Source organism: Vulpes vulpes, chromosome 14 (assembly GCF_048418805.1).
Source record: "Vulpes vulpes isolate BD-2025 chromosome 14, VulVul3, whole genome shotgun sequence".
Lineage (NCBI taxonomy): Eukaryota > Metazoa > Chordata > Mammalia > Carnivora > Canidae > Vulpes > Vulpes vulpes.
In genome coordinates this window covers 109,887,581-109,903,551 of record NC_132793.1, presented here as the reverse complement: position 1 = coordinate 109,903,551, position 15,971 = coordinate 109,887,581, and the positions used below count along the sequence as shown (strand labels likewise).

Sequence of the window (15,971 nt, the reverse complement as noted above, 5' to 3'; positions counted from 1 at the left end):
AAAAATTAAAAAAAAATTCCTTAGGAGACTTTTACTCAGAATCAAAAGCCAGGGAAAGAATATAGTTGAATTCACACACATTTGGTATCTACATAAATGGAGCCTTTCTAGCGGCTGGTTTTGGGTCTGATGGGATTTGAACTTGAACCTTGTGTAATCTTGTTTCTTTCTGTAAAGGATTTGCTAAGAAAAGAGAAGCTTTGGTCCAGCCCACCTTAAAATTTCCTTAAATATGAGACAGTCAAGTCTTTGATTAGTGGAGTTAAATCTTGGAAGTTAAATACTACCCACATATCTGGTTTTACCCCCATTAAAACAAAGGTGAGGTGCTAAGAGCATGGATCAGAATCAGATGACTTTAGTACCTGTCTCCTACCCCAAAACGTCACTATGTTGACTGAGCTCACAAGCTAATTTCAGTGAGAATGCAGAACTCAAATGTCTCTTGTCCTGACATCTACGGTCCTGGTACCACGGCTCTCTGCTGGGGTAGGTGTGCAGAGCCCCTGCCCCTGGAGCCCTGAGGGGGACAGTGAGCCAGAGTTGCAAGGACTAATGGTTCACGCCAGCTGGGCTCCCCAGGGGTCCCTCTCTCCCCACCACAGACTCCCCTCTGCATCTTCCACCTGGCCCATCCATTCATTGCTTCCAGTTTGTTCCATCCAGGCCCGCTCTGGATTGGGGGGAGGGCCTGGGCGGTTCTCATGTTCCTCGTGGACTTGCAAGATCACCAAAGGGCCTCTTGAAGCATCCTTTGTTCAGAATGTTCAAACTCCAGGACAGGAGGGAGGGCAGGGAAGTCATCCCCATCCCGCCCTGGGAGCAGCACCTACATCAGGTGCAGGAGGGAGCCCTTTCCTGACTACATGTGTTTCTCCATCAGAGCTGTGTTCCGAGCACATGCGGGAAGGTAGAGTCAAGGGCCAGACCCCATCCCCCAAGGCAACGCCCCCAAGTGATGGTCGGTGGGAGGGATAAAAAAAAACCCACATCCTTAACATCGTTTCTATAAAGAGACTCTTCACTAGTTGCAGTCCTTTCCCTGTGAGCTCTGGAATGTGTAAATATTATTTTCCTTTATGGTGACACGGTGTCCCTTTCACCCAGTTAGGGCTCACCCCAAGGTGTTGTTGGGTGTTGGGAAAGCTTCAGAACCAGCCTGGACCTGGCGCTCCACAGGCAGGAAAGCCTCCTTGGGGCTAGGGAGCCTAAACCCTTGTAGGGTCTGTTGTCTTCCACATTTAGTGCTCAGTAAACATTGTTGTGGTATCAATTATTCTCCAATTAGGTGAAACAATAAAACTGAACCCTGTTGAACTATAGGATCTGTGGGAACGAAGGTTTAAAAAAGTGTTAATGTGGTCTTTGGATAGGTCTATAGACCTCGGATATATCTGAATGTCAAAGCCATCTTTCAGATTAAAACTAAGGCAGGCAGCCCGGGTGTCCCAGCGGTTTAGTGCCGCCTTCGCCTTCGCCTTTGGCCCAGGGCGTGATCCTGAAGACCAGAATCAAGTCCCACATTGGGCTCCCTGCATGGAGCCTGCTTCTCCCTCTGCCTGTGTCTCTGCCTCTCTCTCTGTCTGTCTCTCATGAATAATCTTTAAAAAAACAAAAACAAAAACAAAAAACTAAGAGCCAGTTAGGGTACTTGACCCTTTTGCACAGTTTTGCATCCCATCATTCATCCCACAGACGTGTCTGCGGCACATGCCAGGGGCCAACTCTGGGGAAGGGCCGGGACTTAGAGGCAGGAAAGTGGGGTCCTATGCCAGGTGCTCACAGGGGCATCACACAAGTTGGGTGATTTCAGAGAAGGGAAGAGCTAAGGGAGGAGGCAGGCCGGCTCTGCAGGCGCTGCTATTTGCACCAGGTGTTGCGGAATGCCTAGGAGCTTACCACAGAGAGGACTAAGTATTCGAGGTTCAGGAGATGCAAGTCAAGAGGCTTGTGAGCCAGTGAGAAGCCTGGGTAGGCAGAGCTGGGGTACAGCAGGGCAAGCAGGAAGGGGGCCCCTGGGACTGTGACCCCAGGCTGTGAAGGGGCAGGACATGCTGGAGAGGCCCTGCTGGGTCCCCCAGGAGCTGAGGGGGATTTGTTAATGGCTCTTAGTGGCAGGAGATGCCCTTGACCTGAGACCTCACTCACCTCAGAGGGTAGCACTGCCACCTAGCCCACCTGCCAGAGCCTCGGGCCAGAAGCCTTGGGTCCTCCTGCTTGGAAAGACCAGGACTGTGCTACAGGATGGAGGGCCAGGGACGCCTGGGTGGCTCAGCAGTTGAGTGCCTGCCTTCCACCTAGGGTGTGATCCTGGAGTCCCAGGATCGAGTTCCACATCGGGTTCCCTCCATGGAGCCTACTTCTCTCTCTGCCTGTGTTTCTGCCTCTTTCTCTCTCTCTGTCTCTCCTGAATAAATAAACAAAATCTTAAAAAAAAAAAAAAAAAAAAAAAAAAAGGGTTGGAGGGCCAGGCCTGGGAGAACTGGTGAGTAGGTTTATGGCCAGTTGGTGCAGCTGGGTGATCCTCACCAAGAAATGTCCCACAGCCTGTCAGACATGGGGCCCAGGAGAAAGGGTTTGCATGAACACAAGTAACCAGTTATGAGTGGTTCATCCCCAGGGGCCACAGGCAGCCCTCTACCCTTGAGGCTTCCATCCTGCCCAGCAAATCCTCTGATGTCAGGAGGGGTGGCCACTGCTTTCAGTGGCCTTTAAAAGGTCCCTTTGACACAGGGCATGTGGGTGGCTTGGTTGGTTAAGCATCTGACCCTGGGTCTCTCAGCTCAGGTCTTAATCTTGGAGTTGTGAGTTCAAGTCCCATGTTGGGCTCCACGCTGGGCATAGAGCCTACTTAAAAAAATAAAATGTCCGTTTGTTCATTAGCTGCATTAGGCTGAGGAAAATCAGATTTTGCTAGGGTGAAGATTGCAAGCAGTGAAAATAAGTCTTTTCCAGGACTTCTTCCAGGTGAATATTTCCTCTAGGGACCCCGAGGCCTGACATTCCCGCAGTCTGCAAGCCAGGCCCCATGCAAGACTCACTCGGAGCCGGGACCCAGGCAGACCCTGCTCCCTGGAGTGCAGATCCCCATACCAAGGAAAAAGAATTGGCTACATACCCCTCAGTGCTGCCTCCAGTGAAGAGATTCCCCGAGTGGCCCTCTGTGTGGTCAGTGATGCCATTGCCAGGGGTAGGATAGCAGGACGAGGAGTGGGGCAGGGCAGCAACCCACCTAGAGGAGCACCAAGGCCCGGGCCCAGGCTGCAGGGGTCATGATTTGCTGCCCTCACATAGGCCAAGCCGCACATCTTCAGTGGCCTAGCAGCCGTAGGACTCGGGGCCAGGAGAGCTCCACCTTATGCATAGCCTCCTGAGGTCTGTGTCTGTGCCCTGCCTGCGCCCCTGCCTGCGCCCTGCCTGTGTCCCCACCTCAGTCCCTGGTCCTTTCTCCTGGGCCCACGTGGCTCTAGGTGGCTGCTGGGGCAGCCACAGCATCCAGGCCATGCCAGTAGCTAGCTCACTCGGTGCTGATGCTCATGTGCGCTTTGGGACAAGACCTGATGGGGAAATAGGGACTCTCACACTAGAGTCCTCTGTGGGTCTCCGCTGCTGCCACCTGCAGTTTGCCCTGGTTTCTGCAGAACCACTGACTGGTCTCCGAATCCAGACCCTCCTGAGGCTGGGTTTCCAGGGCTGTGCTCGGTATCACAGCTTCAAGGCAGTTTCAGCGCATTTCCTGTTCTGAGAGGACTTTCTCCTGGTTGCACACAGGAGAGGCTTCCATGGGCATCTGTTCCTGCCCAGCTAGGGCTGGGCCCCAGAGCAGCCCCCTAGGGGACAGCCCCAGTTAGGCCTGCAGAGCTGGGTGGTGCGGGGCCCAGCTGTGCAGCCAGCAGAGGGGAAAGGACCCCAACTGATCCCGACCTTGACCAAGGCAGGTGTCAAAGCCTCATTCCCTGAGTACGAAGGAAAATACACTCAGGAAGCCCCGCCCCAAGCAAGTGCAGGGCCGCTGGAGCTCCTGCCCTGGTTCTGGGGTCCTTGGCCTGCCACCTGCTGTTACCTTCCTGGAAATTCTCCTGCTTCTGAGTCCCTTGTCTGCTGCTTCCTGGGCTCTCTCTGCAGGGGAATCCAAGGCTACTCCACACTCTGGTCCCTTCCTAGGCTTCTGTCTCCCTTGGTGACAGAAGGTGCTTGGGATCCCTGTCCACAGGGACCCCTTCAGCTGGGGGACATCCTCTCATGTGATGCCTCTCTTCTCTTTCTGGAGCACCTGTTAATTGGCATTTAGACCCTTTGCAGTGGCTCCCTGCTTTTCTGGGGATTTTTCTCCTACTTTCTGTATCTTTTTTTTTTTTTTTTTTTTTTTTTTTAGATTTTATTTACCTGAGAGAAGGAGAGAGAGCCCATGAGTGTGGGGAGGGGCAGAGGGGGAGGGAAAGGCAGAGGGTGAAGCAGACACCCCATGGGGTGGAGAGTCTGACACGGGGCTCAATCCGAGGACCAGAGAGCCCGACGCAGGGCTGGATCCCAGGACCCCAAGATCCTGACCTGAGCTGAAGGCAGATGCCTAACCTACTGAGCCATCCAGGTGCCCCTTTCTTCATCTTTTTATGCTCTCTGGGAGATTTTCTCAGCTTTACTTCCCACCTCTTCTATTTCTATCTGTAGTTCTGCTGCCATATTTTAATTTCTAAGAACTCTGTTTTCCTCCAATACTCCCCGTTCCTTGGATACCGTATCGCTCATCTTTGGGAAGCGGCGTGTTGTTTCTGGGCTTTACCGGCTGTCAGCTTCTGCTCTTCTTCTTGCTGGCTTGTTCCAGTGATTCATGCCAGCGGTTCTCAGACACGTCTGGTGGCATTTGGCCCTCACTCCTTAAAGCAGTTGGGGGACTCAGCCAGTGGACTGCGTCATCCCCCCAGGGACCCCAGGGACAGTGTATGCAGTGGTTTTTTTTTTCCACTCAGTCTCCACCCTGTGGGGGGGTCTAGGTCTGGGGGTTGCTATCTGGAGCCCTTCCACCTTATTGGGAGGGGAGTTTCCTCCACTGTCCCCAGGGCACTAGCAACCTGGCTTTGCCAACAGTGGGTGCTGGAAAGACCAGCAGGGGTTCTGGTAGCATTGAACAAGAGAGGCGGGTAGGGAGGAACCCCTGCTGGTCTGGGCACCCCCCTCTAAGGGCGAGTTGGGGGCTCCCTGTTAGAACCAGTTCCTAGGCCCCAGCCCCACCCCCAAGCAGCTTCTCCGAGGTCTCCCGGAGAGGGTCTCTGGGCAAACTGGTCTCCTAGAGCTAGTATGTTTCTGGAACATTCAGTGCCCATACAAGGTCTGACCACATATCTGACTATGCAACCTCTCTGGGTATTGGGTCCCTTGTCTTTAAAATGGGGGTGTTGAATCTGGTGACCTGAGGATTCTCCTCACCCCAACCTTTTAGGATCAGGTTACCCACCCCTCTGGGCAAAACCTGCTGTATAAACAGTCACTGAACCCCAGCTGGGCTTTGAGATGCTCAGAGCCCCCCTCCCCTCCCAGGGCTCATCCCTACCTGTGTACAGTTGTAGGGCTTGGGGCCACATGGGGGAAGCCTGGGAGCCTCTAGGGGCTGTGGGTGACAGCTCCCCAAGGCCAGCCTAGGCCTCTCAGGTGGTAGAGGCCTGCAGGGACACAGTCCAGGAAGCAGGCCCGGGGTCACCACAGCTAGCAGGCCTCACTGTGAGAGGCACCAGGCTGGGGTGGGGGGGATGGCCCATCTGTTGTTAAGTGTTCTGTGGCTGCCTTCGCCACCTGCTGAGCTGATAGCCTAGAGGTCATGGAGGGCATGACCTGGAGTGGTTTTCTTTTAGGCTCCTGCTCTGGGAAGATGGCCTACTATGGAAAATGCATTGAAACTGTCATTGAGCAATTGAACAAATTTAAGCCTGAGAAGGACATTCCTGAGCAGTTCCTGGAGGCTGTGTCTACCTCCCTGCAGGTAGGATTAGCATGGCAGCTCGGGGCCTGCTGGGAGGTGTGCCAGCAACACATGTCCTATAGCTAGTTACTTTCTAGCAAAACAACATCAAATTCCTTCCTCATAGCTGCTTTCTTTCCCACCTGGGGAGAGGCTGTGGGTTTAGCGCCTCGCCATCCAAAGGCTGGGCATGCTCAACGTCACTGTACGTGGCAATGGTGGCTGCCGTGTCTCCCAGGGAGCCCTTCAGGGCTGGGACCCCTCTGTGCCTCAAGAGGCATTCCTGGCGTCCAGAATACGCATTGGACCAGTCTCGTGAGAGGAAACCACAGCACTGTGACCCGGGACATATCTGCACAGTACCTTCCAAAACTGAAGATAGCTAAGAGTCAGCTTCCTCCCCAGGGAAGCTTTGCATGGGCAGCCAGTGAGCTGACCAACCTCCAACAGAGTCAGGGGCTGGCCAAGGCAGCATGGCCCACAGGAGCCCCAGCTCCTTCATCTTGTGACCCACACCTGGAAGAAATAAGGGGCCTTCCCCCCAGCTGCCCAGCTCCATCCCTATGCCCCCACACGGTCCCCACCCCATGGCTGGGCTGGAGGGCCTACAAGGGAGCCTGCACTGTAGTACCTCCTGCTACCTCAACAGCCCTTAGAGGCCTCCCTGGGATCCAGGACTCTGGCCATGTGTCCATCAGTCCATCCATCAAGGGTGGGTGCTCAGGGAGCCCGAGGAGCATGTGTTGCAGGGGTCTTGCCTTCAGGACTTTGAGACATGGGCTCTGGGGGATGGAGCCTCCAGAGGGGGTCAGGTCCACCTTGGGAAATACTGTAGGACTGCCACTGGGCCTGCTGCCTGCCCATTGCCATCCAGTGGCAGGAGAACACCTGCATCCACTGGAAGGGGCTGTGGCCACTGATTCTGGGAGGTTTGCCTCTAATTGCTGCCGCACTTGCATTTCTTTCCCAGGTCCCCTGTGAGCTACTTAGGGTGCTTGCCCCTGGAGAGGCAGGCCCCACCTCTGGCCCCATTACCTGCTCAGCCGTGGCCTCTGCCGGGCCCCAGGCCACAGGTGGACTCCCTCTCCCTCCGGGTGTGGGAGGGCATTTTCCTGCTTGTGGTACAGCAGCCTGGAAACCTGGACAGAGGACGGGGTGGGTGGGTGTGGCCTGCAGGAGGGCCCGGGGCACTGGGCAGTGTACACAGGGCTGGAGGGGTTCCAGGAACTGGAGACTCTCCCCCAAGAGAAAGCCTGGGACTGCTGACCCAGGACCTGCTCTGCAGTTTCACTCCACTAGCTGGGCTGGGCGGTCCACAGGGACTGGGCAGGGATTGGGGAGCGCTCCCCACCCCCACTCTGCACCCCTCTCTTGAGCTCTTGCCCTGAGACCCTAGGCATGGTGGGGAGGTGATGAGGACAGCCAGGGGCCAGGCCACTATGCTCTGTCCCCAGCCAGAACCAGCTCCCTAGTACCCCCTTGCAGCCTGGCCCCTCTGCTGCTCAGGCTTGGCTGTGGCAGCTCCCCCATACGCCGGCCACACGTCTTTGCCATCAGCCATGACTGCTGCTGCTACTCTCGTCCTGAAAGAGAGACCTCACCCGAATCTCCCACCTTCTGACACCAAGCAGGCTCCCTAGTGCCTCTGCTGTGTCCTCAGGACCCTGTCCCCCCGAGGCTGCCTCCCCCCACACTGCTCAGCACACACAGTTAATGTCTTGATTTCTCAGTAACCACCATTACAGAAAGTTGGGTTCATTACAACAAATAGTGGGGGGGGCACTTTCCCCCACAACTAACAGATCGTTACTGGCAAGTCCTGCCGTGATGCCCCATGTGTGCGTGTCTGTGGGGAGGAGGCCCACATGCCAGCCAAGTGCTGGGTCCTACCCTGGGTCCCTGACAGGGGCCCTAACACTCACACAGGTGGAGAGGCAGCTGCGTTTATTATTATTATTATTATTATTATTATTATAGATTTTATTTATACATGAGAGACGCACAGAGAGAGGCAGAGACACAGGCAGAGGGAGAAGCAGGGTCCCCATAGGGAGCCTGATGCGGGACTCAATCCTGGACCCCAGGATCACGACCTAAGCCAAAGGTAGACGCTCAACTGCTGAGCCACCCAGGCATCCCCCGCTGCATTTTCTGATTCGCCGGTTCTCCTAGATCCTTTCAAATGTCCACCTTGAGTCCAGGCAGGTGGTGCTGGAGACTAATGCACTCGGGACAACACACTCTTGCCTCCAGCCATCAGAAAATTGGTTTCATCCACGGCTTTCTGGTAGACCAAGGCTCAAGACTCACCTGGAAGAAAGTGACCCCGCACACAAACGGACCCGCCTTCTGGTGGAGGGCAGGTTTATTGGTGCCAAAAAAGATATGTTGAAGTCATAACTGCTGGTTACCTGTGAGTGTGACCTCATTTAGAAATGCCATCTTTGCAGATATAATTAAGAAGTTCAAAATAAGATCATCCTTGATTTAGGCTGAGCCCCAAATCCAGTGTCTAGAAACCTTATGAGAAAAGAAAACTCTGGACACAAGGAGACAGAAGGAAAAGGGCCATGTGACCCCAGAGGAGAGTTAGGGTGATACGTCTGTGTGCTATTATGGGCACCAGGATTGCCGCAGCCACCCACAGCTGGGAAGAAGCACAGCGTGGACTCTCCCTCTGAGCCCCAAGAAGGCACCAACTTTGCAACACCTCAGTTCTGGACTTCTGTCATCCCTATTGTTTTCAGCTGCCAAGTTTGTGGTAACTTGTTACAGCAGCCCCAGGACATTTCAGACAAGGAGCCTCCTGGGGGAGGCCAAGGATGGAGGGGCCAGGTTGGCACACTGAGGTTTGCTACCAGAATGCTGGGCTCCGGGGACCAGGTGGAGAGGAGGTCTGACTGAAGGGTGGGGAAAGGTCCAAGGACTTGTCGACTGGGGAAAGGACACACTGACTTTCTCTCTGCAGATTGATCTATAGATCAGAAAGGGATTCCTCCTTGCCACTGTGGGTGTAGGCACTGAGACATGGGGGTCTAGCCTCTCCAGATGACAGCCTCCAGGTGACCTGACAGCAGCGCTGAGGGCCTGACTGGAGCTAAGAAAGGAGGAGGGATGGAGGGAGGAGGGGATGATGGCACCAGCAACCAGGCTTGTGGTCAGCAAGCAGCCTGCACTGGCCTGAAAGCCTGGGTTATTCTGTGTTCCCTGGCCGGACCCTCAGGAGGGATGGGAATGAGAAGGAGTTCCTCCCTGCACCACTCCTCATCTGCTCCCCACAGGTAATCTCGCTTTGGAACAAATATCTCATTTGAGCACCACAATGGTGGACTTGAGAGTTTTCTGTAGGGGGGATGAATGCTGAGTGCTGCCTTTGGCCACTCCTTCCCCTACCACACACTCCCAGAGGCCCACGTGGCCAGCCAGCTGTAAAAAAAATCCAGAAAAGTAATGGCTTAACAAAATTAGAGATATCTTTGCTCATATAAGAAGCGTTCTGCAGACTGGCAGTCTAGGGTGGGCGCAGCAGCTCTGTAGTGTCATTAGGAATGCATTCTCCTAAAAAAAAAAAAAAAAAAAGGAATACATTCTTCCTCTCTGCTTGGCCCTCCTTAGAATATACCTTTGTCTTATAGCCACAAAATGGCTGCCCTGTCTCCAGCATTGCATCCATATCCCAGGTAAAAAGAGGAGGAAGGCAAATAGCATAAGGCAGGTACCAGGTGAATCTGCATAACTTTCTAAGAGCTTTCTTGGAGGCTACACCTGACAATTAGCCATTAAATCTCATTGATTAAAGCCATTTGTGGGCTGCCCGGGTGGCTCAGCGGTTTGGTGCTGCCTTCAGCCTAGGGCGTGATCCTGGAGACCCGGGATCGAGTCCCACGTAGGGCTCCCCTGCATGGAGCCTGCTTCTCCCTCTGCCTCTGTGTGTGTGTGTGTGTGTCTATCCTGAATTAAAAAAAAAAAAAAAAAAAAAACATTCGCTACATGGCTCTATCAGCAGGGGCCTGGAAAAAGTTCTCACTGAGCATACCAACCATGATGAGATGGCATTCTTCTGTTGGGCAGGAAGAATGGAGGAGGGGTTATGGCAACCTCAGCTTTCTCTCTCTGCTTCTTCCCTGGCTTTGGTTTTGGCGTCACAGATTAGCAGGGGACCCTAGGTTTTCTGCGTGGTGCTGAAATATGCACCCCAGCCCCTTTCCTGCCCTGGGCCCTGGTCTCACTTGCCTGAACTCCTTGGTGCCGACAGACAAGCTGGATCTGGGAACTCCTACAGGGGCTGCTGATGGTGGGCAGTTTTGCAGGCCTCTGAGTCCTCTGCCCCAGGCCCCCCATCTCCCAGGACTGTCCATGAAACTGTTACCCAAAGGCTTGCCGCCCCCCGGGGGCTGGCCAAGGGCCATGGTATCAGAAAACTCAGAGGCCCTTGGGTAACCACCACCCTCTGGGTTCCGTGACCGAGGCTGGTTTGGGGCTAAGGCTCAGCTCTGGTACTGGGGCCCTCTGCAACTCCGCCCTTGTCTTACCTCCTTTTGGAGAAAGCCCGGCCAGCCCAGCCTCAGCAACCCTCTGCCAGTCTGGCCAGAAGGAAGTGGTCTGGAGCTCAGTGCCCTTTGACCTCCATCAGGCCTCAGTCTCTTCTCTGTGACCAGCTACATTGACCTTCCTTAGCAGTGAGGACCTGGCCCTGGGCCCAGCCTCCCCCATAGGGCAGGGTGTCATTTACCACATGGTTCTATGTGTTCTAGGCCCCAGGCCCCATGCAGCCCTGCCTGACCTCCTTACTGGGGACTTACAGCATCAGGGCTTCCAGCCTCGGGCTCAAGGCTCTGACCTTATTAAAAATACATACTCACACTTCCCAAACGCGGACGTAATTCATGAGAAGCGGAGTCACTGTTGTCTGAGCCTCAGAGATGGGGGCAGGGGGGATACTGTGGGCAGGCATCCTGCAGAGTCATGCAGCCTGGGCTCTGGCCCCGCTGACTCACTGCTTTCCGACCTGCCTGCACAGATCCCTGGGCTGAGCTGGACAAAGCATGCCCCGTGTGGGCATAGCCTGGGGGTCAGAGGGCCATGAGGGGGAAATTGGCACAGAAGCCTGCCTGCAGGGACCAAAGCTGACCGTGGAAGGAGACCCCATGTGTGCCCAGCCTTTGCATAGTATTTGCAAAATCTGTACATCCCGCAGAGGCAGGATGTCCCCTTCCCTCCCTCATGAGCACCGGGGTGACATTTTAGCAGGAAAGGGCGAATAACTGCCAGTGTGTGCTGCTAGGTGAGACGGCTGGCCAGCATCTGACTGTGGGGAGGTCAGGGAGCACCTGAGCAAAGACCTAGTGGGAGTGAAGGAGCAAGTGTGTGGGGACGAGCATTGCAGGCAGAGGGAACAGCCAGCACAGAGGCCTAGAGGGGACACTCCAATGAGAAGCAGAAGGAGACCAGTGGGGCTGGAGTGGAACCATGGTTGGGTAAGAACTCAGAGGGACCCAGAGCAGTCCCCATAGGGCCTCACCAGCCACTGTAAGGACTCCTTCTGGAAGGTTCTGAAGAAAGACAGACATGATCTCACTTGGTGGCCAGGTTGGAAATAGAGGACAGGCAAGAGGAGAAGCCAGAGCACAGCTGGGTTCCCCTGGCCCACCCATGAGGTGTTGGGTGGGAGGCAGAGGGAGGCATCAAGGGGTCTGGTCTGGACAGCTGGGAGCAGGGGTTGTGCTTATGAGACAGGAAGGCTGGGGAGGGGCAGGTTGGGGCGAAGCCCAGGAGGCTGGCCTCAGGCAGAAACCAGGGGGTGAGATGGGGGGGAGGAACAGATGGAGACAGAGCTTTTGGGAGTCTGGGAAGGCTGGCTGGGGACACATATTGGGAAGGGCAGGTTTTCAGCCTTGCCACTGGAGGAGGTGCCCCAGGGGGTGAGTGCAGACAGTGAAGAAACTGGGCCAGAGGAATGGACGCTGAGCTCCCCACCCCAACATGCCAAAACTGAGGAGACCAGAAGCCTGCAATGGAGCCTGAGAGCAGAGGGCATCACAGGAGAGTATTAGCATGAGAACCTAACTACCTGGGCCCTTACCAGGTACTGGGAGGAGCCAGGGATTTAGTACAGCTGGGGAGCTGTGGGGAAGGCTTCAGAACCTGAGTCTGGGACAGCCAGGGCTACGCTGTGCAGCACCTATGGCATATCTGTCACCTCTGCCAGGGAAGGAAGAGGGAAGTCGTCTCTCACACCCTGCTGGCTCTCCTAGGGCAGGACCAAGCTGTGTCCAGAACCACAGAGGCAGAACCCACTGAAGAACATGATCCTCGGGCTTCCAGCCCCTGTGATGCAGGGGGAGCGACACTGTCTGCCGAGACAACATGCAGATGCCCCACCACACGTGTGGGAACAGAGGCTCTCCCAGGTCCTGTGGCTTTTCCAGGCCCCCTCAGGTGGTCCCATTTCTCTGAAAACAGGTGAAGAAACCATGAAGGAAAAGTTAGATTTGGCCTCAGAAAAAAGAGAAACCTCTGTGCCAAAAAATATGCAAAGTTAAAGGACCAATTACAAACTCACAAAAATAACTATCATATTAATGAATATGTTAATTGTCTCACTATATAAAGAGCTCATAAAATTCAGGAAAATATCATCCCAATAAAAAGTAGCCAAGAATGTAAACTGATAATTCACAAAAGTACAAATAAATATCCAGTAAATGTATGAAAATTTCACTGATAATAAAAAAAATGAAAAATAAGGGGCTCATGGGTGGTTCAGTGGGGTAAGCGGCTGCCTTCCCATCTCAGGGTCCTGGGATCTCCCTCTCCCTCTGCTGCTCACCCTGCTTGTGCTCTCTCTCTCTCTCTCTCTCTGTGTGTCAAATAAATAAATAAAATCTTCTTTAAAAATGCAAAATAAAATGAGATACCAAACTGTATCTAATATATTGGTAAAAAAAATTTTTTTTAACAACTCTGCAGGTGAGTTGATTTTGATATGCTTTGCACCTGTCAGGGGCCAGGTGCACACCCGGGCTTCATCCCACATTATCTGTCCTGTGGCCACATTCTGAGTTCTGCAGGAGCATCACGGCAGTGGGTGCCTTGCTCCCCTGCGATGGGAGACAGCACCCCCCATGCCCCTGGTTAAACTTAGGCTCTTACTTTCTCCCTTTACCTTGAACTTTTTTTTTGTTTTCAGAAAGAAGTAAAACATTTATTGGGCATGAATGTATTACATGTGCATTGCGGGTACAGTTGGGCATCACATACAGCATAGTATTTGCAAAATCTGTACATTACAATTGATATGGCAGGTTTAATACAACATATATGAGCTAGTCTAAAATTTAATACAGGAAGATACGGGTTTTTTTATTTTCTCCTAAAGTTGAAAAGTTTGGAACGTATGTCCAGCAGCAAGGGAAAACATTTTGTCTTTCAGCATAAAGAGCTGTGCAAGGGTGACATTCAAGCACATTCGGTTAGGGCACTCCTCAGTTTCGACGGGATCGCCAAATGGCAAAGGCCAGCCAGACACAGGCAGAAACCGCTGACATTTCAAGCTTATAACAAGGCAGACAATGGGGGGAAAAAGCTTTAAAGAGTTTTATTAAATGCCCTAAACTTCTAGTGTGTGGGTATCTCCTGCATTTTGGAGGGTTCCCTTAGGTTCCCAGAAGTGTGATTGCAGGGTTAAAGGGAACAGGAACAGGGTGTAAAGTTACCCAAAACGTATTCCCAGGATGCTTGCAGGAAAGGCTCCTTGGCATCTGCCCCCCACCCCCACCCCTACCCCCGGAGAGCAGAGTGCAATCCCTCCTGCTCCTGGCAATTCCTCACCTGGCTTGGCACACCTGACAAGTCCCACAGAGGCCCCCTTACCGTTCTCTTTTTCTTTGGGGTTACTTTTCTAATAATTCATTTGAAATGCTTTATAAGACTTTGCCCTTTTCTTTCATTGTGGTAAAGCCTACCTGTTTTAAGGTGGTGTAAAATTTGCCACCTTAACCATGTAAAGCACGGGATTTGATGGTGTTAATACATCCCCACTTCCCCACGCTCCACCGCCAGAACTTCCTCATCTTCCCCACCCAAACTGTCCCTGTGAAACTCCAGCTGTCTGCCTCACCCCATGCTCTGTCCTGGGGATCCAGCTCCTCCCGGGGCTCCTGTACATGAAATCACACCTTCATCCTTTGGGGTTGTTGGTTTGAATGGCTCATTTCTGTCTGGGCCCCCAGCTCGCTGTCACTACCAGGAGCCCCTGGGGGACCGCATCCTGGGGTCTGCCGTGGGCTCACCACCTGCTCTGGGAGAGGTGCCCTGACTGGCTCTCCCCTGGCACAGAGAGGACGCCTGGCCCTGGCCCCGGCCCCCTCCCAGCTGTCTCTTTTCTAGACACTGAGCCCCCAGAAGCAGGCATTCATTTTAGAGGTGCTGTCGGGGTGCCTAGAGTACCGGAAGCTGCTGGCTGTGGTGGTGGATGCCTTCTACGTGCGGGCTGGCTGGCTCTGCCGACGGGCTGACTACAACCTCTTTGAGGGTAGGTGTCCCCGTGGGCCGGGCCTGCTGCGCTGGCCTCCTGCACAAGGGCCACAGCCTCACAACAGCAGGTGTGATCCAGTGAGGTGGCAGCAGACGGACACTCCCTGGGTTCGCACAGGACACCAGTTCCTGGTGTTTCTGCAGCACTTTTGCTTTCCGTGGTCTCCCATGGCCCCTTACCTGGGTGGGCAGACCACAATCCACCTGACAGACACGGACACGGACTCCAGGCCCTCTGAGGGCCAGGCTGCAGGCTGAGGGCCAGGCTCCAGGCAGGCGGACCTCAGGCCCTGTTGTCCAGGTGCAGAGCCTCTGATCTCTGAGAGGGGCACAGTCTGCTTTAGAGAGAATGCCTCTAAAAGGCCAGCCCGGGTGAAATAAGGAGCCTTTATCATCTACCAAGTTCCTGACCCCTCAAAGCCTGAGGACTAGGGGCAGGGCCAGCCTGATGGCCACACTTGGGACTGTCCAGCAGGGGATTAAACATGAGATGTCTCTGCCTGGCTTCTTAAAGGCCCCTAATGGCCACCTGTCCTTCTGGCATGTGGAGAACATTATGGGCACAGCGACCAGTGTCTCCAGTGAGGGAGTTGGTTCAGCCCCCACCCCCAGCCCCTGCACTAGGCCTCGTGCTCCTGCCCAGGAGAAGAGGAGAGTGCAGGGTGCTGGGTAGCTAAGCTGGCTCCTGTACTCTGCCCGCACTGCAGGACACTTGGCTCACCAGCAGCACACCACTGGCCCACCTACCCATGGGTATGGCAAATAGTCCCTGCCTCAGACGGCCCTCACCAAGCCCAGGGAGGTTCATGTGCCAGTTGGCTTTGAGGCCATTTGGTCTCTTAGCATTAACAAACTGAAATCCAAAATGATTTTACTTTTATGCAGGGAATTTCTGAGAACTCATCAAATGAGTTAGGGTGCGAGGAAGTGGTGTGAAAGCCACCACATACTCCCCTGTGTGAGACAGCGCCATTTGTACTCTTGCATCATCTTGTCACTTTCCTGTGGTGCCAGGTGGAGCTCCTGCCCCTGGCCACCCACCATGCTTGGCCCCAAGATCAGATGCTAGGGGGTGCAGGAGAGGATACCCCACGGTCGTCCCCACACTCACCAGCCTTGTCTCCTTAGTGATCTGCTACCTGGCCACGTTCCAGCTGGACGAACTCGGCTTCCAGCTCTTCTCTGACATCATCAGGTCTCAGCCCGTGGACAAAATGTGCAAGGTAAGCCACCCCCACCTGCCCCATCTTTTCTTCTTCTTTTTTTTTTTTTTTTTTTTTTTTAGGATTTTATTTATTTGTGAGAGAGAGAGAACACAGAGGGAGAGAGGGAAGGAGAAGCAGGGAGCCCGAGGTGGGACTCGATCCCAGGACCCTGGGATCATGACCTGAGCTGAAGGCAAATGCTTCACCATATGAGCCACCCAGGTGCCCCCTACGTTTTCTTCTCAAACCCAAGGGCAGATATGTGTCCCATCTAC

The 15,971-nt window shown here is 54.0% G+C and overlaps 1 protein-coding gene across 1 annotated transcript in view; it reads left to right on the top strand.

Moving 5' to 3' along the window:
* The window catches only part of CFAP99 (cilia and flagella associated protein 99), a 40,509-nt gene that overhangs the window by 2,579 nt on the left and 21,959 nt on the right, over nt 1–15,971 (top strand). The window contains exons 2-4 of the mRNA XM_025998973.2: nt 5,850–5,977; nt 14,345–14,489; nt 15,620–15,714. Coding sequence (XP_025854758.2) covers nt 5,867–5,977; nt 14,345–14,489; nt 15,620–15,714 — 351 coding nt within the window. The 5' untranslated portion in view covers nt 5,850–5,866. The remainder of the gene's footprint in view (nt 1–5,849; nt 5,978–14,344; nt 14,490–15,619; nt 15,715–15,971) is intronic.